Source organism: Centrocercus urophasianus, unplaced genomic scaffold, assembly GCF_019232065.1.
Source record: "Centrocercus urophasianus isolate 14NV4802_14NV808 unplaced genomic scaffold, USGS_Curo_1.0 seq_37, whole genome shotgun sequence".
Lineage (NCBI taxonomy): Eukaryota > Metazoa > Chordata > Aves > Galliformes > Phasianidae > Centrocercus > Centrocercus urophasianus.
Genome location: NW_024884944.1, coordinates 6,209,761 through 6,233,278, shown reverse-complemented (window position 1 = coordinate 6,233,278; position 23,518 = coordinate 6,209,761). Strand labels below are relative to the sequence as shown.

Sequence of the window (23,518 nt, the reverse complement as noted above, 5' to 3'; positions counted from 1 at the left end):
CAGAATGCCTCTCCCTACATTTCCAAGTTTCTCTTACAGTTCAACCTCTGCTTTCTCTGCGCAGCATCAGAGAGATGGGGAGTAAAGCTGGATTTTCCACATGCCAGACTACAACCTGGAACAGAACCTGATATTATAATTTCTTTTTGTTTTCCATTTTTCTCTTTTCTGGTATAACGGGTAGGGAGCAGCAGAGATAGTATGTTTGTAGGTGGTGCTGGATGTTCCAGCTGGTTCTAAACCAATAGGTTCTGTGCAGGCATAGCAGACACCTGGCTCTGAGAACTGAAAGCAGATGATGTATCCTTACAGCAGGAAGCTTGCAGAGTAAAATCACTTCATGGAAATCTTTATTGGATCTTAAGTGGATCTTACAAGCACAATCTTTCAGAAAGGAAACTGAAGAAGGCTTAGGCAGCTGTCCCAGAGTGTCAGTTGGTTTTGTTACCCAGGTGTGTTGCTAGCCTCCCATTTTTCTCTTGGTTTGTTTCGATCTGCGGGATTTCAGAATAGTGTAGTTTGCATACTGTGTGTACCTTTCTGAGAGGACAGGGACGTAGAACGCACGCAGCAGCTTTGAAGACCTGAAACCAGAAAGGAAATAGATCATTCTTAACGTATTCATTAGTTCAAAGCAACACAAAAGAAGGTTTGCAAAATATCTGTGCTAGTGAGTCAGTGATGTAAGGAATGCCAATGGAACAAGCATACCAAGCCCAGTCCCTTTTTCTTCTTGTCCATGGGACCAAAACTGGTTTGTGCCAGCATCACCAACTTGAGGGAGTCAGCTTGCCTGCTAACCATTCCAATAGGATGTTAGAGTGAGGTATTTATCAAAAGGAGGGTATTTATCAAAAGCAGCTTAGTTCCAGGTTATCAGGGTCCAAAGAGCAGACAGTACAGCCCTGTGGGCCTTCAGAATCATACAGCTGCCTCCCACTCATCAGGGCACATCCTGAAGGTGAAAGATAGCAAGGCCGTGTTTAACTCCTGGCATTGCCTCTTCTCTATCCAATCTTTCTGATCATCTATTCTTCCACAAGTGCCTGAAGGCAGACAAACTTTGATGAACACAGAAATTTTGGAGTTTTGCTCTTTTCACAGAATCATAGAATCACAAGCTTGGAAAGGACCTACAAGATTTAGTCCAACCATCCTCCCATCACCACTGCTACCACAAGCACTAAGCCGTATTTCATAGGCGCCTCTTGAACACTGCCAGGGACGGTGACTCCACCACCTCCCTGGGCAGCCTTCACAGTGCCTGACTGCTGTCTGAGAGAAGAAGTTTTTCCCTATGTCTAACCTAAACCTCCTCTGGTACAACCTGTGGCCATCTCCTTGGGTCCTGTTTGTTACCTGCAAGAAGAAGCCAAACCTCTCCTCACCACAGCCTCCCTTCAGGTAGTTAAGAGTGCAATGAGGTCTCCTCGGAACCTCCTTTTCTCCAGACTGAACAATCCCAGCTCCCTCAGGAGCTCCTCATAAGGGCTGTGCTCCAGATCTCCCACCAGTTTTGTTGCCCTTCTCTGGACACGCTCCAAGGCCCCGCTGTCTTTCTTGTAGTGAGGGGCCTGAAACTGACATATAAAAATATGAATCCCTGAAAATGTCATGGCAAATGATATCACACCACAGCGATAAGCTCAGTCTTTGTGCCTGCTAAGCAACAACTTTCTCAATAAAACAAAGACTCCAGGATGGACAAAGGCAAGGTAGTGCTCTCTGCGGCTGGTAACAAAGGAGCAGAGTCCTGGAGGCCTTGCTTCTAGTAAGAAGTTCACAGTTGATGATGCTTCTGCAGCACAAAAAGCATGAGACAATTCTGAAGTCAGACAAATCTTTACCTCCTGCCACCTCGCTTCATCAAACAGATAGCGCATGGAAGGGGTGAAGATGACAGATGACATATATACAAAGATGGCAGTTAACATATATAATGTTCTATTTGCATTTGCTTCTAAATTTGGCCACAGGAGGTCATGAGTGTATAGCCTCAATCAGGACACTGCTCATAAGCAATGTGTTGGTGGCAAGATGAAGTCCACAGTCACTCCAAGCTACATGGAACACTGCTACATAAAGGCTGTCTCCAGGTCAGAGCCAGGCAACAGGCAAATTCTGCTCAGGTCTTGGAGAGCTTCAAAGATGGCAGGGTCAGGTTATTTGTTTCTAGAGAAACAATAGCTGCATCACCCAGAGCAGTTTCCAGTTGGGACAGAGGTGCACTGCAGACAGTAGGCCCAGCAGAACTGGGAGCACAGTTCTACTAACACCAGTGGAAGCAAGGATAAAGTGAAGATGTTCATGTCACTACTCCCAAATGCAGAGATTGACATGGAGTGGAAGCAGTTGGAAACATATGAGGGTGGGGGGGTTCTTCCTAACTGCGTCTTGCAACCTAACTTCTCACTCCAGACAATTTAGAATGAAGCTTCACAAGGAAGAAGAGAAGGGAATGCCAGAAAGAACAGGCAGTAAGAAGATCAATCTATGCCACACGAGTCAGACCTCACACCTTCAGGACACAGGTGTGCAACAGAAGCTCATGACCAAAGCTCTCTGAGAATCTCTATGCCCCAGATGAGTGATCCAGCTACTTGTAAAATAAAAGCATGGAAACCATTTCATGAAATAAGGAAAGCATCACTGAGGGGAATGAGAAGGTCACCTATCAAACCAGGGTAACGATATTCTAGCATAAGGTGACTGAATCATTAATCTTACACTAAGAATACCTTTTTTTTTTTTGCGATGGAGCATCTATGTGTGAAAGCACAAGTGTTTGGAGTGAGCAGGCAGCTCAGCCTAAAGAGCTGGAAAATGGGCTCCTCTGCAGGGAGCTGTCAGCTATTCCCCCTCTCCTGTGCCAGGATTGGAGTGCTCAGCCAATATAGAATTAAATGGACCTGGACAAAGCGGCTTCCTGAGGAGCATAATTGCAGCTTGGAGTGCTCTCTAATTCAATTAACAGCATCATTTATCAGAGCCAGCTGAGATTTACACTTGCTGACATCAATGTGAGACAGTGAGTTCCAGAAGCCTCCAGTTCAGCAGGAGCATGTTTATTTTCAGAGAACAAGATCTGCAGGGATTTTTGTTTTATTTCTCAACGTTCCTTGCTCTGCAGACACTGAGCTGCAGACCTGAAATCTCCACTGCCTCCTTCCCTCACAGTTCAGTTTGAAGTAACACTCTTCAATTCCCTCCTCCCGTTTATCAAAAAAAGCTGCATTTTCACAGTGCTTTTACACTTACTTGCTAGGTAGCAAGGGGCATTTCCCACTCACTGGAGGGAAGCAGGTGCCAGCTTTAAGAACTGCATCATTCCACTGAGCTGGCAGGGGGAGGGACACGTTCAGAGACACACAGCCTGGTTCATTGCATGAAGCTCCTGATGCACTTCCACTGACCCTTCCCTCAAACCTTCACGTCACACTTGGGGAAGATCTCTCCCCACAGACCCACTGGCTCTGGGATCTTTCCAGCTCATACATTTCCAGCACCTAATGTCTCATTCCAGCCCTTTCATCTCATTGCTTCCTCAGTCAGGATGCTCTCCAGTCTGAGCATCTGAGACTCCTTGCAACAAGTTGCTGCCCCGCGATGAGATTCTACTTTCGCTACAAGAACCCAACCTGTTACTCAAATCAAAATGATCGTACAAGTTTCTGCTGCTTTGCTTAAAAATAAGTTACTATCAAGAAGCGCTCAGCTTCTTCTGGATTCAGCCACAATCCTGAGCAGCCAGACAGACATTTATGCTTGGCAGTGCGCTGGTGTTTGGCTCTAAATAGGGCAATTATTTCATTTTATACATTTTCCCTGATAAGAAGAAGAATTAAGAAAAAAAAAAAAGAAAGAAAGAAAGGAAGAAAAATTTCGTAGAACAACTCATGGAAATAGCATTACAGCAGGGAAGAATGACAAAGACTTGCTTCACTACCAAGCTATGCACTTCTCTCCAATGTAGTAACTCCTGCTGATCCTAGGCAGCACTGCAAAAGCACCTGTATGTATCTTTAAAGCAGAAATGCACAGAGCTTCAGACATTTGGGGGTGAAGAGCAGCAAAAGGAGTCCACTGCAATGCTCATGCAAATGCTTCTTTTGCCTCATTAGTGAGAGTCATTGGCCACTTTATTCTCCTCTCCTGAAGTCCTGCTCTAACACAGCAGCAGGTCTTTAGGCAAACAAAAAGCCATGGCAAGGAAACTCATTTGTGTCAGCAAGCCAGGAACATGAGAGTAACCCCACGAAAAAGCATATCATCACTATTTCTCACTGTCTAACTGCTTTCATCAGCCCTACTCCCTGGAGGGATCTATTAAGAGGAAGTAATAATGTCTCATATAGAATACCAGAGGGCACTGAATCCTGTGCTGTCTGCCCCAATATGTCAGCTACATGGCCAAAGCTTTAAATGGCTAAATACCCATCTCCAAAGAGCTAAGAGTTTCTGTCTTTGTAGGAATGTATTAGAAATACTCCCACTCTCACAAAATGGATTCCACAGTTTGCCTGGAGGATAGCAATTTCAACCCCTGCAGGGTTGAAATTCTGACAGAGGTCTGCTACAGCAGCTCTCCAATGTCTAATAAAGGTGACACCTTGGTCACTTGCACTCACTGTGGCCGCCTCCTCTCTTCATCTGCCAGCTTCATAAAACATACAGGAGTTCACTCTGAGACTGACTTACATCTGTCTATCGAATTTGGCTGAAACAAGACTGCAGATTCAGAAGTCTGCTGGGAAAAGATGATGTACACCTTACTTCTTTAGAAAGGAAAAGAAGAAACATTACATCAGCAAGAAGCACAAAGGATGGACTCCTTTTAAAAATAATCCTCGTTCCCCTCCTCTTCCTGGCTTGCTTCGCCCTCTAAAGCAACCTAAGTAATTAACACTGCACATACATCTTTGACAAAGGTTATAATGTGGCGAGCAAGCTGCCCTTACATGAAACTGGATTTTAAGCTGGCATTTGCCAGTTTATCTTTCTTTCCTGCATACAGCTGCTGTAAGCAGACTATTGCACAAAATCAGTTCACAGATCTGTCAGTCTCTCACTAATTTCAAACAATAAAACATACCTGGAAGCATCTAGGAATGGCTTGTAGGCAATGGTTACCCACTCCTCTTTGTTGGAGGAGTATCTTGGCTCCCTTGGGGCTTCAGCTGCTGTATCCAAGTCCACTAGATAGTGGCATTTGGAAATGTCAATCTGTAAAAAGAAAGACTCTTGCTGTTTATTTCCTTTAGGCTCCTGATTGCATGCATTCATATAGGAATTTTTATTCATAAAAGCTGTTACACACCTATGAGAATGGGCTTAAAATTTCTAGCAACATAAGAAATACTTTATGGTAAAAGATTCTTAGTGTATTCAAGTAAAACTTTTACTGAGGAATAAAAGCTCTCACTACTGCTACCACAGGAGGAGAAGCCTGGGCTGTCTGTATGAGGAAGTAGCACTGCTAGGTACATTGCTGAGGAACCTCCAAGTCACAAAGGGAGAATTTGAGGCAGTAGAAATAATTCTGCTGGTGTTTGACTTGAGGCTGTCTAACAAACTCTTAAAGACTTCTCATAGTGCTGACTCAATGAACTCCCCAGACAAAAGACATTATCTTCATTGCTGGAAAGGTTTCCTGATGTCTAAACTGAATATTTATTTTTTTGTCTCAGTTTTTACTCTTTCCTACTTGTTTTACACCACAAACAAGGAAAACAAACCCAATAAATGATTACACAAACTCCATAACTAGTTAACTCTGCAAGTCCCAAGGTACTGACCAAGCCATGGAAAGCAAGCAGTCGCAGAACGGCAAGCATGTTACCTAGTGCAAATCATGCTGGGCTTGTGCAGGAATAACCTGGTCTGTACCACTGGTGACCATCACCATCTCTCTTACAGTAGATGGACACCACATTGCACCTCTCAGACCACATGCACTTGCTGTCAGTGCAGTCATGCTTTTGTCAGCTGCCTATGACTTAATTAACTGCTTTGCCCTGACCAAAATGTTTGGGAACACTTGGTTAAATTATGAAAATGTATTCAAGGTAGCAATGTCATCAATGATTTGTGTGTGCGTGATCTCCCCAGTAAAATGAGCTGTGGGCAGTGTCCTCAGTGTCCTCGCATTGTTCAATCTGTTTCCTTCCAGTGGGGAATTGCTCTTGGATATGAGCAGGGAATATTGTTAATTCATACACAGCACTGTCCTTTTTAGGCAACAGCTCCCTCCTCCTGCCTGTTTTCCTCACTCCTTCCATGTTCCCCTGCAGACATACATGCAAGCTGCTGAGACAAATATCAACTATCAGATATAGAAAAGATTTGAGCTCCTATCAGGACAAACTTCCTTTTGACAATAAGCATGAGATGTAGGATAAGTTCTGTACAAGGCAGCTCAACACAAGGTTGCCTTGTACAGAAACCACTGCAATAAGCAAAAAGATCAAGAGAATAAGACAGGTACATACAAATAAAAGCTCATATCCTCCTCTTGAACATCTAATTGTCTCTAAGTGACACCATAAGTCATTTTCAAAAATGAATTGAGAACTCTAGAGCCTGAGGCCATGTTTACATTGCATCAGGGTGGCTGCGCCACTGCAATGCACCAGTGAATGGAACCTCTCACAGGTACAGCAGCAAGGCTGAGCTTCTGGTGGCATCATGACTCAGCCACTAGAGCAAAGCAGCTCCTAGCACTTATTGCCTCTGTACCTGCATATTGTGCTGGCACTAGGTTCACTCATTCTCACATTTGGCACACAGACTCATCTTTCTGGCAAAAGCTCACAGTAGTGATCTCAGAGGCAGTCATGGCCCCCCACATCGGCCCATCCTGGATGTCCCATCTTTAGTGTTTCTTTCTGTCAGCTAAGAATGTCCAGAACTCTTGGATGCTTCTTCTGGTTTTCCTGGCCTGCTACCCCCCTCCTTGCAACATGTCAGTGCTCCCACATACCAAAGGGTCTAACAGCTCCCATTCTGGTCACTGAGCATTGAACATTAAATTGTAGTGGTGCTTTGAAATTTCTGAAAAAAAGGCACCAGAGGAATACAGAACAACTTGGTAACTATAGGTTGCATCCTCCACTGATCAGGATATTTTGATCTGGGAAACATCGGAGTACTAGAATAGATACATTTAGATACAGAAAAAAACCTAAGCAGAATCTTTACTCAGGTTAAAAGGAACAGAAGATAGTTTGTAATTCCTGGTCAATAAACAACTGCACTCTGACAGCCTCCTTAGCTGCATTGATGTTTCACCCCTGTGAAATGCAAGGGAGAGAAGAAAGACTGATTTTCTGACTGCCCAAAATGTAAGTAGATTTTTTTGCCACCAGATGGCTCTGTGGCATCACAACTGAACGGTAAATGAACGACACCACGGGAAGCTCAGCTAATGAGAACGTTGAATCCATTTCTTGCACTGCATCAAAAGAACGTTCCAGGCCCTGGGAGAGGACACCCAAACCACTAACCAATATATACATACATAACATATATACATATGTATATATTTCCTCTAAGTTACATAGAATTTCTTGGAGAAACAAAAGTAACTGCTTTGAGTACTAAGGCTGATCTGACTTTTACTCCAAATGCTGCACCTCCAGTGCTTAGGAATCACCTGCCACATAGAGAGACTCCCACTTCTACCATTTCATGTAGAACACAGTGTTTGCTTACAAGTCACAGTGAAGCAATAACAACATTCATCCTGGTCAGAGGGCCAGCACTGCTACGCATCTGTTTGAGGATGTACACAAGATTTTAGTGGTGCACAGATCTTGAAGTGTTTCTCTGCAGAAAATCAGCCTCAGTGAATTGAATGAGAAACGAACTTCTAACTGCACCCTACTCCCTTCAGTTCTACTTTCCTTTTTCTCCTCCCAGTCTTTTTATTTGATGGAACTAAGTGATGGAGAGCTTGGTTTGCTCACATTCCAAACAACAGGGGAGAAGACTGAAGATTCATTCTGCTCTTCAATTCTCAAGCAGAACAGTAATAGATGCTCACAGGTGAAACACTGAAATCAGTCTCACTTCTGCAGACATTAATTGGTTTCAAGCTGCCCATTACTCAGACCATTCTTCTGAACTGTTGTGGCTTTTGTTTTCCTCCCTTTTAAAGGGCCAACACACACATGCTATTTAGATATATTTGCTAGGATGGTCCTTTGCAGTTCCTAATGACTTTTTTTTTTTTTTTTTTTTTTTTTTTAAATCTGGGTATGCCTACAGTTCTTGAGGAAAGATCCTGTTTCTCCTGGTATTAACAGCTCGGAAGCAAAAGTTATAAAAACCTGTTTAAAATTCACATGAAATAGCTAATTTCTAAACATATTCCAGGCCCTTTTGCTTGCTTGAGAAATAGTAAAGGATGATATTATGAAACAACCTCAAAACAAAAGTCTCTCATTCCATCAGTAACAGGGTATGTGCCAGCCAGCTGTCTGCACTATAAATATGTCACAGTTGAAGATTTCCTAAATTAAATGCAGCATAGCAGAGAACTTTTCTCAGGTGGGGATTTGCCTCCTTCCATTTCCAGTACCTATCTAATGAATCCCAAAATAAGAGAGCTTTCACTCAGCAAGATTTCTGCCCACGTGTGTAGAAATCCTGTGTTACAGTGCTGCCTTCCATCCACTCCTCTGAGGGGATCACAAGTGCTCATGAAACGTTTAACTGACCGGAGTAATGAGCCCCATAAAGCAGTGCATGTCCACTGTCCTCAACAAGGATACACTGCTCATGTAAAGGAGAGACCTGGTCCATTACAGGAGTGCTCCTAATGTACTGACAGAGTATCATAGAATCACAGAACAGCCTGGGTTGCAAAGGAGCACAACACTCATCCAGTTCCAACCCCCTGCTGTGTGCAGGTCGCCAACCAGCAGCCCAGGCTGCCCAGAGCCACATCCAGCCTGGCCTTGAATGCCTGCAGGGATGGGGCACCCACAGCCTCCTTGGGCAATCTGTGCCAGTGCCTCACCACCCTCTGGCTCAAAAACTTCCTCCTAATATCCAACCTAAACCTCCTCTGTCTCAGTTTCACACCATTCCCCCTTGTCCCATCACCATCCATCCTCACAAATAGCTGTTCCCCTCCTGTTTATACGCCCCCTTTAAATATTGGAAGGCCACAATGAGGTTCTCCCTGGAGCCTTCTCTTCTCCAACCTAAATAATCCCAGTTCCCTCAACCTTTCTTCACAGAAGAGCTGCTCCAGCCCTCTGATCATCTCAGTGGGGACCCGTTCAAAGAGTTCCACATCTTTCTTGTGCTGGGGGCCCCAGGCCTGGATGCAGCACTGCAGATGGGGAGCTGAGTAGAGGGGGGCAATCACCTCCCTCTCCAAATATCAAATCCATCCTCTGAGGTACTGAGAGGGGAATGAAGAAAAGAGCACGTATATAGAGGCAGTCCCCCTCATTCGCTCTTGAGAAAGAAAAGATGACTAAATATCTGTACCACAAAGAATATTCAGTGCACTTCTAAGATTTAATCTGCTACATAATTTTAAAGAAATTAGCAAACAAAAATTTAAAAATATTTTAAAAATTTAAAAATATTTAAAAATAAGCATGAACTATTTTTGTTTGGGTAATACAAAAACAAGTCAGTAATACCAATGTACATTAACAGCTTCCCATAGAAATCACTGACACAGTTGTTTCACTGATTCCCAAATTAAGAACCGCTTCCTCTGTTGCAAATATGTCAAACATATTCATATTTTAAAAGAACGTACAAAAGAAAATTCCAATCTCTGTTCAGTGACAAGTATCTTCTGTTGGCAATTTCAAACTAAGTCATTTCACTTTCCTGTGCTCACAGTAACATTGTAGTGAACTCAAAACTGCAATAACTAGGAATCACCTTTTCCTTTTTTCTTTTTCCCATCCTCTTCAAATGGAAAATAAGAAGATGAAGTGCAAACAGAAGCCAAACTCACATTAATCAGGAAATATCCAAGTGCTGCAGAGAGCCCATTTTTGGTTTGTAACTGTACTGTCCATAGAATACAAAATGGGAAACCCAACCACATTCTAGGCACTGCATTAATATGAATGGCACAGCAAGGTGAGGAACGTAAAACAAGAATGTAATCCTCACATATCGAGATGGCTCTTCCTTGTTTTGGTCGTTCATGTCTGTGGGAATGATCCGCGTGGCCATTGGTCCCTTGGCAAATGGTTTGGGTAACTGGCCCCTGAATTCTGACAGGATGAACTGGAGCTGCCAACTGCAGAGAACAGTGTCAGAAATCCCAGCAGGAAACTGCAGGAGGCAGTCACATTTTGTACAGAATCAAACAGAAGCACAACAAAGGGAATTTCATTGCCAAGGACAGACAGCTCTTTTAGATGAGCAATCACACTACAAAACTATCACTAAGTTGTAACCAACAGTCTGCTGACACCAAACTTCTAAATCTTCTGTTTCGGACATGCTGTTGTCAGAGATACAAGATTTTGAAGGTTACTCCCAAAATACTTCTTGTGTGAAACAACCCTTAAGGACCAACACCAAATCATAACTTCCACGTTACACAACTCACTTGTCTGGCAGAAGAAAGCTACTTGGGAATCTGTGCCATTCCTTCCCCACGCAGACATTAACTGGCCTCCCCTCTGGCACAGTGTGAATACTTGGGTCCGTAGCAATCCTGTGAAATTCTGGGTACAGGTCCAGAGGCCCATGGTAGCCTATGGGAGGCAGCACTTTGTAAATAAAGCTAAAGAAATAGACACTATCTGCATGACATTTTTTAACACACTACAAGCAAACGTTCAGTTATATTTTCAAACTGGTTACTTACTGAATATAATAATTTGTCTGTACTAAGAAGTAACTGGAATCCAATGTTCCCTATCCTATAAGGGATGCTTGTACTACAAAAGTTTCCTCACATTCTCCTGTTCTGACTGTCAGTGGCTAGTATCAAGCAAAAAGTACTGATGCTACCTAACTTCAATGAGGTGGAATCACACTACACAGCTGTGATTGAGGAAAGGACTTGCGTACGGACTTTAATGCATCTCCATTAAGGACAAATGAACAATGACAAGTTTTTCATGGGAAAATGTTATTTCAAGTCAGATTGTATGTCTGCAAGTTTCAAGTCCCCATCTGCATGCCGGTCTGGGTGCACACTGTACATCATTACAGTTGTACCAGCTGAAGGCGAAGGTCAGAAAATTGTTAACTGATACAATTCTAGTGACACACACATAATGCACACCACACACACGCATGTACACACACGAACGAGGACACCATTCCTCTCCCTGGAATAAGATGCAAGCTTTCATATTTCCTTATCCCTACCGTGCTCACCTAGTTAGACCAGCATAACTTTAGCTGGCCGTGTGACTTGCCAACACCAATACCCAGAACAATGGTAAAATACTAACCTCTGAATAAGGCAACAGAGCGTGACAGTGACAAAAGGCCAAAGAGAAAGACAGTGCTCAGTGCCAACCAGTTGGAGGAGATCGTGTAGTGCTCCAGGCGATAGCGCTGGAATATGAAGTGGTAACACTTCTGAGGAGAGGAAAAAAGAGCATATAAACATTTCAGAGTTTGAGCAATTTTATCAAAACGGTTTTTCAAATGGACCTCTAAGCACTGCCTACATCTCCCACCAGGTCTTTGGTCCGTGTCAGCATTTTTCATTCTAACACATAAAAAATACACAGAAATTTACACGGTTCAGTCAAGTTTTTTAACTATGAATCTAGGGTACTTATAAATTTTTCAGCTGCTCCCCCTAGGAAGGCCTCTAGTCAAGCTGTAAAGCACCCTCCACCGGAGCTCTAGCTTGGTTGTTCCCAAGTGAACCATCAGCACAGACCCTTCCAGAGACATCCTGCAGGACTTGCCTGCACTGACCAACCCTGATGACAACAGGATGTCAAACAGTACATTAAAGTATTCATTTAGAAATACACACTAGGGATTTCTAAGACTGTATTTGGCAAGCATCCCAAACTGCTGTCATCTGGTGAACATTCCAACAAACACAAGGTAATTCTCAGAAACAAAACTTCTGACATTACAGAGCTTGATCCTGCAACAAATGCAAGGACCAAAATGCATCTGGGAAGTTCCAGCCTAGCAGTGCAAAGCAGCAGTACGTAAGGAGAGATCAAGAACCAGAAGAGCAACCAGCTGTGCTGGTGAGGGAAGCTGAGTGCAAGAGCAGAAACAGAGCTAGGCAGAACAGCTGCAACGGGCTCTAACAGGGATGAATAACTGCAATCCTTCTCTTTCACAGAGGAGAGATAATTAATTTGGAGCTTTGGGAAGGCTGATAGAATGCTTTACTCTGTGATACATCACAGCTACTTTTTACTCAATATAGGTTTTTATTCTTCAAATGCCCAAAACAATTTTCTTACGCCTAAGCAAGGTTACTTTTTCAAATCAGTGAGACTACTCCAGCAAGTTCCTAATCGCTGTGACATCCCTTGGACGTGATGTCAACACCACAACATCACAAGAGCTCCTCACCAGCAATTCCCCCTGGAAAAAGGAAGGACTCAAAGTCATCATGAAATAATCAGTTGAGGAAATATTTTCAACTGTTTGTCACTTGACATAACCCCAGATGGGGATGTTCATAGACCATACAGACTATTATGAAGTCTGCATTGGAGGCTAAGGTTATTAGATTAGATCCTTCAGCATGTTATCCAGAGAGGGAAATCCCAAGTATTTTTGCTGTTGTAATCACAATTTACAGAGGGCTAACATATTTTGATATACTCTCAGTCAAACTATACAGGGAGACTCTGGTTTATGTTATAAAATCAACATTACACAGTTCAGTATTAATGCATTTTGCTTCCAGAGTCTCAAGACCTACCTATGAAACATGGTCCAAAAATGAAAATTAGTTAGCAGATTAAAAGTGACCAAAAGTTACGCATGGGACATTCTTGAACTATGTAATCATTACAGACTGTGTCACAACCACACATACTCTACACATATTCCCAAGCTTTCGGAAAGAGTGTTAAGAAAGGGAGCACTTAGCTCCCTAAAGCTATGAGCTCATAACAGAACAATAAAACCCACATTCCAGAAACTTACCTGAAGAGCAGACAGAGCTACAGCACTGCAGAGACATATGAGAGGATAGATGGGAAAGAGAAACCTCTCTTCTTTGTGGGGCTGGCTGAAGAAAATTATGATCCAAATGTACATCGGAGCTAGTGTCAGCCAGTAGGGACGGCCCAGATTCTGAACTGAAAGAAACAAGAACTCAGCAGAGTAGCAACACTGCATGTTTACACCACTTTTCCTCTTGCACGCACACCCATCGGGTGCATGATCACATTTACATTCAAAAGCCCACTCTTCTGAACCAACTCACAGCCTTCAGGCAAACGCACTGCATTCTGAGCAGCTAAAATTCAGGTAATACATCCAGTCAGCACACAATTCTACTCAGATAACTGTCATAGCTTCCCATAACACACAGACTCTTGAAGACAAATGCAAAGATGAGTGGACGGGTCATTGAATCCACATAAGGGACAAAATCCAGCAAGAGCTGACATTCCCAGGCAGGCAGGAAAGCAGAAACTGCCTGTCCTGTTGTGCATTACGCTTCGCATGCAGAGATCAGAATGAATCTCCTCTGGATCTATTCTTTGCTTTTAAATGGCATTTTGGGCTCTGGTGTTTCCACAACCCTCCTGGCTTCATTATAAAAATAACAGCACAAGAGGTCTCTCAGGTATCTTCTGGTCAATGCAGGAAATAACTGATTCAAAAGTAACAAAAGTTACCCTCAATTTTAGTCACAATGAGGATGGGTCCCAGAGCACCTAACATTTTTCAATCCCTTTTCTGCCCCTTTGCTACTGCCAGCAGCAGAGAGAAACAATTAAGCTAACAGTGTTTCACAGACAATGAGAACAGAGCGCTCAGCAGAGTGGTTCCTACTGTTAAAAGAACACCAAAATCTTGCATTCACACGATCTCCTGTTGAACTCCTACCGGTTTCTGACAGTCTGTCAGTCACATCCAAAGAACATATATTTGCAAATGGCCACTAACACACATTATCAGCAAAGATTATGGTAGTACTGTTTCTTGTATTCAGTAAAAAATCACAGGGCAGAGCCCCAGCTGGGCAGATGAAACTGGAAGCATCAGTTGACATTTAATGAGCCCTCGTCTGGAAAATGGCAAGGGAAAATTCATGCTTTCAACACATCTTTCCTTATATAGTCATTTGCCAGACACCATGTATTCCAACTGATGTTATTTTACTTAAGAGAAAGCCCAGTAGGAAGTAGGGGATATTCTAGTCCCTCCTTTCTCTACTTTCAGTATACCCATGCCTGTGGGAATGCTTCCCAGTGCAGACCATAGCAAGACTGTCTGCCAGGGCTCAGTTCTGCAAGTAGAGAGTGCCCATTCACAGCACACAGAGCCCAGGCTCAATCCCAACATGGGCAGCAGGAGACTCCAGAGAATGCCTTCTGGCAGGCTCAGCACCAATAAGGGAAAAGCTGGAAACAACTCTGCTCTCCCCAGATGTTGCAGTAATCACTATGACACTGATAACAAAAGATAGTTTCAGAGAAGTGTGCAGGAAAGGCTGCCATTTCCAGCTGCAAAGACAGAAATGGCAACGTAGTTTCTTCCCACCTTAAAAGTTCTGACAGGGCTATTGCTAATGCATTTGTATGCCTGGCTGAAGACCGTGTACTGTAGAACTTGTTAAGCTTATTTTGGGTATGAATAGTTTAGCATTGACAACACAATATTATTCTTGAGGTGAAGACAGAGAACACAGGAGTCATCCTTAAACAGGAAAAGCACATTCCTGCCCTTTTGTAGACGGCATCTCACTGCCTCTTCTTTCTACACAGTAATTCCATTGTGAGGTCAATACTGAACCAAGTAATGAGCTCTAGGAACTTTGCTCTCATTCCCTAAACTTTCCCTGATCCTAGTTTCACTTCCAATAAAAAAAAGCTGCTCTTTGGCAAATCCTCCTTCTTGTCTCTCATATCCGTCCTGCACTCACCATGAAATTTCTGAAGCAGACTCTCCATGAGACAAGTCAGTGGTAGCACAAGCAGTGCCAAAATAAATGCCACATTGAAATTCAGAAAGCCATTGATGAAATAGAAGGACCATGGTTCTGTACCTGAAAGAAGAGAAAAGGAAAGAGTATTTAAGCACAAGAATGCATGAGAACTGGGTGTCATAGCAACTTCATTCCTTCTCTGCCTGACACAAGGAAGATACCCAGCAGCAGACAGCAGTTCTCTGCACTGCAGGTATATTGAAACCAAAGAATGGAAAAGGTGTGCACAAAAGATCATTGTTTTCTTTGTCATAAGTGACTTCACTTTTTTCCCACTGGATCATAGTCAACATCACACACGCTGCTCATGTTTCACAAGCCACTTTAACAGTCAGACTTGCCCAGCAACAAACAGGTTCTGCAACACGGAACTCACCCCTGCCCTAAGAAAGCCTCCAAAACAAGAGGCTGAAACTTGTGAAATCAGGAATTTCTACTCCAAATTCATTCTAATTGTAGAGAAATAAAAGATGCAACACAAAACCACACAATGCTAATAGATGATTATCAGCCTGGAGTGATGATGTATTTATACACCATGTCAGCAGGAACAGAAAATGGACTAAGAGGAACAAGAGTTCACATTCACACTTCACCCCAACAACTGAAGTTCATCCAGATGCCAGCTCCGTTACCTCCTCAGCAGCAGAACTTTTTTAGGCTTCCCTGGTTCGACTGGTTTTAAATGTACTTTTTAACCGGAGCAAAAAACTCCGCCTCCTAATACTACACACTAATAGTTGCAAGGACTGGGAGAAATTCCCAGCTAACAATCATTTAATTGGATGCTTAATTCACGATGCTTAAAATCCTGAACAGTAAGGAGTGCTGGGTCCTTGCACTTTTGCAGTGTGATTAGCTCAACCAGTCAGTGACTGACAGGATGGTGCTTAAATCACTGCATTGTTGTGACAAGAGTCAAATGCCACAGCAATTTCCTGCACCTACAGCCACTTAGAGAAGGGTCTGTGTTGCAATTAATCAGACAACTGAGGAGCAGCAAGAAAAACCACAATCCTCTGCAGCTCCTACAGTTAACATGATTAGAAGATGCTCTACTAACGTCAGAATTCCAAGCAACTGAAATACACAAAACATGCAGCTGTTAGCACTAAAAGCAAACAGCAGTTACAAGTTCAGGTTTAGGGAAGCAGAGATCCTTAAGGAAGTGAATTATTAGCTCATCTTCTCTCTCCCTCCATATGCCTCGTAATTCTTTTCAGTCTCACAACAGTATGTGAGAGTCTGAATAAGAGATATTAGTCCAGAAGTAGGATGCTGCTGAAGAAAAAAAACAAAAATCACACAACCTTTTCTCTTAGACTCAAGCCTTTATGCAAACCAAAAAAATACTACAGTGCTTACACTGAAGATGATATAGGTTAATTATTCCCATCACATCAAAGCTGGGAAATCCCAGTTGCAAACCCGCAAGGCACTGGACAGCCTTCCATCTTCCCTTACAATGAAGCGTTCTGAAGTTCCAAACCCACCTTGTCCTGACCACACTGCACTGAAGAGCAGTTTCAAGCAAAATCTTTTTCTAGCCAGAGGATGTCATGCGAATGTCACTACTGTGGGAATCAAATGTTGTTTCTGCATAAGAATTGGATAATATTATTTTTATTTCATGATCTCCACTATCATAGTTCTTCTTGGGAGTCCTTCTACTTAACTTGGGGAAGATCTCTGACAGTTTACATCACTGATCCTCTAGACGAACCTTCCCAGGAACGCACGCTCTGTATACAGGTGTGTATCTGTATATTTTGTCATACACACTGCAAGAATATCCTGCACGAGAGCAAACCAGAGAACAGTGATGGCCTGCCCGAGGAAGTGCCTGAAGAGACATCGGAAGGCCTGGCATCACCCCCAGTGCTCTTTGTTCAACAAAGACTTTAAAGAAAATCACCGCATTGATAGGACAAGGAGAGCACTGAGACATCTTGGAAACAACAGGATGGCTGCTGACTGACACCAGGTAACAAATAAATTAACAAGTAAATAGCAAATGTAAACCTTCTGTAAGACTGTGAACCTGGAGTACCCAGCCAGTGGGGAAATAGGGGAGGGGGGGAGGCAATGGGGAGAAAGCAGGGTCTAAAGGCTGCCATGTTGTGTCCATAGGCGCTCCTGCTTGCGGGACGCTGCCATTGCAACTGTGAATAAAATCTGCTGTTATCAGAGATACCGTCCTGACAAACATTGCTTGGATATTTCCAAAACTATGAATAAAACCCTTCAGAAAAAAACTGGTCCCTGGAGGCTGCTGGAAACAACTCATGCTCCATGTGAAAAATGTCAGGCACAGGCCCATTCCAAAATCCAAAGGCAGAGCCTGAAGTTTTCACTGCAGAAAATTCACAGCGACAGACTTCAGAGCCTTCCTGCAGAGATAAAGGACCACAGCAAAGCAGCTGCTGCCATGTTGTGTCCCAGCACAAGGAACTCAGCACCACCCAAAACAGCCCCTCAAACAAACCATTGAATACGGCCTGCAGGGCACTGCCAGAGAAAGCCTCACTACCAACCACTGCCAAATCCTCCCTAGAATGTCTCCAAAAAGTATGACAGATGCTGCAAAGAACCTGCCCTGAGCACCCCAAAGTCTCTGCTTGTCTCTCTGGAGCCCTATCAGAAATGCAACACCCCCACTCTCCATCTCTAAAAGCACACAGTGTGAATGACTCGGTGCAGCAGCAGCTCCCAAACAAGTTCCATGGCACTGCCACCAAGATTCACACCTGACCTAGGTCACCCAGTATTCCAAGGGCCAACACCAGGAAAGTCCTGAAAGGCAGATGAGTTGCCTACTGATTAGATATCATTGATGACAACGCTGATGCTCCTTGACATTCACCAATTATTTTTAAGATCTTCAGGAATTCCACTGAGGTCACCAGCTTAGTTATTTTTCACAGCAGTAATTTCCATGTCTGCACTGTCTGAAACGGCCTTCTACATCAATTCTCACTTTTTGCTAACATAAACCTGACAAAATGAAACATTAATACTGCTTTTAGCTCTGTCTCCTTCATAAGCTTAAGCAAAGCACCAGCTTTTCCCCTGTAAACGTAGGTAATTTTTACATTGCTTAAGGAAAAAAATAAAAAGGAGGGACTATCTATAAGCTTTTAGAGTGTATAAGAGTATATTATATAGAGTATAAGCTTTAGAGTGTATAGGAGAGTATCCTGAAAGCTCTTTCCTTAAAGAGCTTCTAAAAAGATGGCAGGAGAAGCCTAAGCATGGTTATCATTACTTGTTACTGACTCTCTCTAACTTATCAGTCTTCAGAACGACTGTTTGCTGCTCAATTTGTTCATCCAAAAGAAATGGGGAGATCAGGTGTTGCCTCTGTGAGCCAAATTGGCTGAAACGCAGCATGATTCCAACAGGTTATTACCCTTTTTTTCTTCTCCAGAGTCCCAAAGATGCCTTTAACCCCACAGAACACAAGTACATCAGGAACCTGATATGAACTGAAGGAACTGTGGGCTCTGCACTGCTATTTATCCTTCCAAGGTTCTGCAGCCTGACCGTGAAGAACAACGGTAGCCAAGAACTGGGTTAAAGCTGACAAATACACACATTCACACACCACTGGTGCCTACTACACTTGTGTTACATCCAGACAAATTTGATATTAACACCACTTTGCTGTGATATTGTGTTGTTGAGACATCTCATGATGGCCGGTAGGGCTTCAAAGTGAATAAAGGCTGCTTAACTCACAAGCACAGAGAACCAGCTCGAGATATTTGACGGTGCCTTGCCAAATTCCAGCTCCAGAGAGACATCCTGTGGTAAAAGAGCTGGAATTGCAACCCTTCAAAGCTTGCAGGATGTCTCTGAGTGCATCAGAAAAAGATCAGCCATGAAAACCTGGTGTGTAACTGTCCCCTGACAGCAGCAAGGAAACCATCGCCTCCCACATCTTATCTTAAACTCACCATAGAGATCAGGTCCGTGGGAGGTGAAGACGTTGTACAAAACAATGTTGAGAGGTGCAACTACCAGCTTCCCATAGTAATAGCTGTCCACAACTACCAGGGGCACCTGAAAGAAAGCATCTGTTATTTGCAGGGAGCCAGAAGCTTTTAGCTGGATCGCCCAACAGCTGTGAGTGATTTTGTTAACTGAACTTGTTCCTTCTATTGTGAACCCAATTCACTCTGTCTCTGCATTGTTACAGGGACTTACCAGAAACAGGATCAGTGACACCACACACCAATTTAAGAAGCTTTTCCACCTCTGCTTCAGTACTAACAAGTCAAAGGCAATGGGAAGCCTGAAACAGAGACCAAGCATCAACTGGATGTTATCATTCCCAGACAGGCAAGAAACATCAGACAAAATGCCAAGTTCCTGGGTTCTCCTCTCCTTACCCAAGAGCTGCACTGAAAGGCCAGCCCACTAGTGCTCCAGCAGCTATGCCTAGCACTGCTACAGAGGTCTTGTCCATATACCAACCAGTCATGGCAATAATCGTGGTATACATGCAGAAACTGCTTGGGAGGAAAGCTGCAAAACAAAACAAAACAAAAAAAAAACCAAAAAAAAAAAAAAAAAAAAGAAAGAAAAGGCTTAGCCCAGCTTTCCCATGATACAAAACTACGTGATGCAAAATAAGGCCAATAACACTTCCTTCGCTCCATTGGAGGTGGGATGCTATGTTGCAAATTCACATTTCAGAGAGGACTCCAGTTCTGCCAAGGCTAGAAATACTCCTCAGTGCAACCCAGCAGTGGTTGGTTACCTGTTGACAGCACCTAAGGCTGCATGGAACATCACCTACAACACCTGCTTTACCTTCTATATTCTGCTAGACTGAGAAAGAAAATGGAAAGTATCTGCTCAAGCAGCAGCAGGAAATGTGACTTGACAACTGGGTACAGACTGGTGAAAAGTGAGTGAAGCACAGGGAGACTGAGGACTTCCTACATTGTTCCTGCAGTGTCATTTCACCATTCACCATTAAAAAAAATAAAAGACAAGAGGGGAAATACTAGTACTCATAAGCTATATTTCCATTTTGGTTTCTGCAGGCGTACAACAGAACAAGCCTTTCCTCACAGCCTGTCTTCACCTCACTCAATACTACAGCAGGTGCTTTATCAGCCTTACAGTAGCTGGCTTGGCAACAGAGTACAGCCAGCCAGAGGACAGAACACAAAGGCAGGTGACAATGCCAAAGTACAAAAAGACAAAGCCCCTCTTTGGATGAAAAAGACAAAATCCTCCTTGGATTAGAACATGTTCAAGGAAGGCAGGCCAATACCCTCTTTAAGTACCCTGGACCACTGCATATAGAACAACAGAAATTCTCTTAAAATGCCTTTGGTTTTTATGGACAAGATCATTGCTGGTGTCACTGCTACGTAAACTCACCTGCTGATGAACAAAACATCCCTGTGCTGAGTACTAAGAAAGCCAACATGAGACGACTCACATGTAGTCCAAACTTCTTGCACACAGCCCTAAGGAAGCAAAAGAGAATCTGAAACCACAAAGATGATCCCAGTACATGAAATAATAGTAGTAATGCATGCAAAGCCACAAACAATCCACAGAGCATCCCAAGAGCTTTAAGGTGAGCAACTCTCATTACTCAGACACTAAAAGCGCTCTGAAGACTGCCTTGAAGACTGCTTTGTATTTAAGATCTTCCTAAGCTATACTAGGTGCAAAACTTGGCTTCTACCAGAGTAATTTCCACTCAAAAAGTTTAATGAAGAAACTGTATCATCATCATTCTAAGATTCGCACCGATCTCAACTCCTCTCTGGGCACAAAGGCCTCGCTCACATTCTTTAAACAAAACCGTGGCCAACAGAAACACGGTGCAACACAATAGTTTGGAAGTCACAAATGAAAAGGCAGCAGGCAAAAAAAAAAAAACTCAGCTTAGACAAGGTAACTCATAAGCTATGATATGTTCAGCAGCATCTCATTAAGTTACCTTGCAAACATGTATTTTGAAGTTTCACTGTGAAGTAATCCCACTTGCACATTTATACATCAGCTTCAGAGCGTACTTCCTCTGGCAGTAACAGCATGCTACCCACACTGCTCCAAAATATTCTCAACAGACAGATTCTAATACTCACTTATAAAAGTAGAGTTCACAAACACAGCTCAGGAATGCCAGGAAGCATCGTAGGAAATAGAAGATAAGAACCTAGGAGATGCACTCAGATTCAGAACAAGGTTTGCAGTGAAGCTTACACACCTACTGCTAACGAGTCCACACAGCACAGGTTCTAACAGGATGGAGCAGCTCCAGCAGCAGTGAATGAATCTCTTTCTAGAGGTCCAGATCCTGCACCAAAGGATGGCTAAAGCTCTTGGCAGCAAAAGGCCTGCCCACTAAGTCTAACATCCTTCACAACAAAGAAAGCAAACTGAAACAAAGCCCACCAATCTGTTTTTTTCTAATTTTTCCTTACTGTTGTTTTCTAAAACATTCCTGAATTATTTTTATTCTATCTTGTGAAATACTATTTTTTTCTTTTATAGTTTACTAGGAAAAAAAAAAAATCAAAACAGTCACTGATAGCAGGAGCAGAAAACAACAGGAGCTTCTAAGACAAAGGGATAACAGCGACAGCTCACAGGGACCAGCGAGAGCCCATGGCTACCAAGCAACTACAAAAGGCAGGAAACACCTGCCCTGTTGGGACAATTTCTCGACCAATACAGAGCCTGGCAGAGCTTCCCTGCAAATGCCTGCTCACTCTTCCTTTGCTCTTCTCAAATTGCCTCACAAACCCCTGCATACCCTTACAGAGACGTTAGCATTTGTAGACATAGCGTTTATAAAAGCACTCATTTGTTTCTTAATTCTGACAACAAACAAAGCAGCTGTGTACTACAAACTAAAGGTGCATTTATTCACCACAAAGCAATTCTGATGTATGTGATTTACCTTGTTAGTCTGCAGGACTCTAGCGTGGAACAAGGCTGGTAGGGCATGAAGCCACAGGTACGCATAAGAGCGGATGGCATAGGCTGGAGAGTACTCCCATGTCTGAAACCCCTTCCCATAAATGAGGTAGTGTGTCTAAAATGGAAATTAACAAGCATTTATAAAGTGTTTCACACCACAGACAGTTTGAACACAGTTTATCAAAAGGGTGTCAGAATGCCTACATTTGTGCAGGCCAGATCACAGGCTGGAAATATACCACCTGCAGTGCTGTGCCCAGGCCTGGGGGCCCCAGGACAGGAGGGATGCGGAGCTGCTGGAGCGGGTCCAGAGGAGGGCACGAGGATGCTCAGAGGGCTGGAGCACCTCTGCTGTGAAGGCAGGCTGAGGGAGCTGGGCTTGTTCAGCTTGGAGAAGAGAAGGCTGCGGAGAGACCTCATTGTGGCCTGCCAGTGCTTGGAGGGAGCTTACAAACAGGAGGGGAGTGACTGTGTACAGAGCCTGATGGGGACAAGGGGAATGGTTTTAAAGTGAAAGAGTGGAGACGTGGGTGAGCTGTGAGGAAGCAATCCTTTGGTCAGGGCGGTGAGGCGCTGGCGCTGCTGCCCACAGAGCTGTGGGTGCCCCATCCCTGCAGGCACTCCAGGCCAGGTGGGCCCTGGGCAGCCTGAGCTGGTGGGGGGCAGCCCTGCCCACGGCCAGGGGTGGCACTGGGTGGGCTTTGAGCTGCCCTCCAACCTGAGCACTGCAGAAGCCACCCACCGGCTCCCAGTAGTTGAAGATCTCATCGCAGTCAGAGATGTTGCTGAGAAGCGCAGCGCAGAACCTGGCCGAGATGAGACACTTGAAGGCCGTGGATCCTTCGGGGGCCCACACCTGCCCCGCCTTGCTCCCGGACGGCCTGGTGCAGAGAACACACAAAGCGCGCGCTGCAAACGCAGTAACACGAGCAAACTCGCGGCGTGCCGCCGGGCAAAGGCTGACAGGGGCCCGCACGCGGGAAGTCCCTTACAGCACGCAAGGGCTCGAGAAGCCGCAGCATTTCCGAACATCTCCCCGAGGACGTCCCCCGCCTTCTTCACCGCCCTCCTCCCGTCGGACCGCCGGCTCCGGCCCTACCGTTCCCCGCTCCACCCGCAGCCCCCCGCCACCTCCCGCCCGCCCCGCGCACACAACGCGTCCCGCAGCCCCGCTCCCCCCGCCCCGACACGTACTCCGCCCGAGCCTCCTCTGAGCCCGCCGCCTCCGGCCGCGAGCGGGCCGCCTCCCCTCCGCCCCCTCCTCCTCCTCCTCCTCCTGCCCGCGGCCGCTGCCGGGCCCCTTTGGCCGCCATGCCGACTCCGGGCAGCCGCCCGCCCTTTCGCTTCCTCCAGCGGACGCGACGGGAGCGGAGCCGAAGCCGCGGCCGCCATGCCGGGTGTGGGCACGGCCGCGCTCCGCCTGCGTCG

At 44.4% G+C, this 23,518-nt stretch overlaps 1 protein-coding gene across 1 annotated transcript; it reads right to left on the bottom strand.

The window, feature by feature from the left end:
• Nucleotides 1–333: 333 nt before the first annotated feature.
• ALG9 (ALG9 alpha-1,2-mannosyltransferase) lies at nt 334–23,403 on the bottom strand. The gene is made up of 15 exons (XM_042832053.1): nt 23,285–23,403; nt 22,833–22,971; nt 22,071–22,205; nt 21,253–21,323; nt 20,534–20,622; nt 19,531–19,666; nt 19,346–19,433; nt 19,096–19,201; nt 15,077–15,199; nt 13,126–13,280; nt 11,445–11,574; nt 10,589–10,736; nt 10,144–10,273; nt 5,093–5,223; nt 334–584 (listed from the first exon to the last, which is right to left on the bottom strand). Exons 1-15 carry the CDS (start codon nt 23,401–23,403, stop codon nt 461–463), a joined length of 1,824 nt encoding a protein of 607 aa, XP_042687987.1. The 3' UTR covers nt 334–460.
• Between the last annotated feature and the right edge of the window lie 115 nt (nt 23,404–23,518).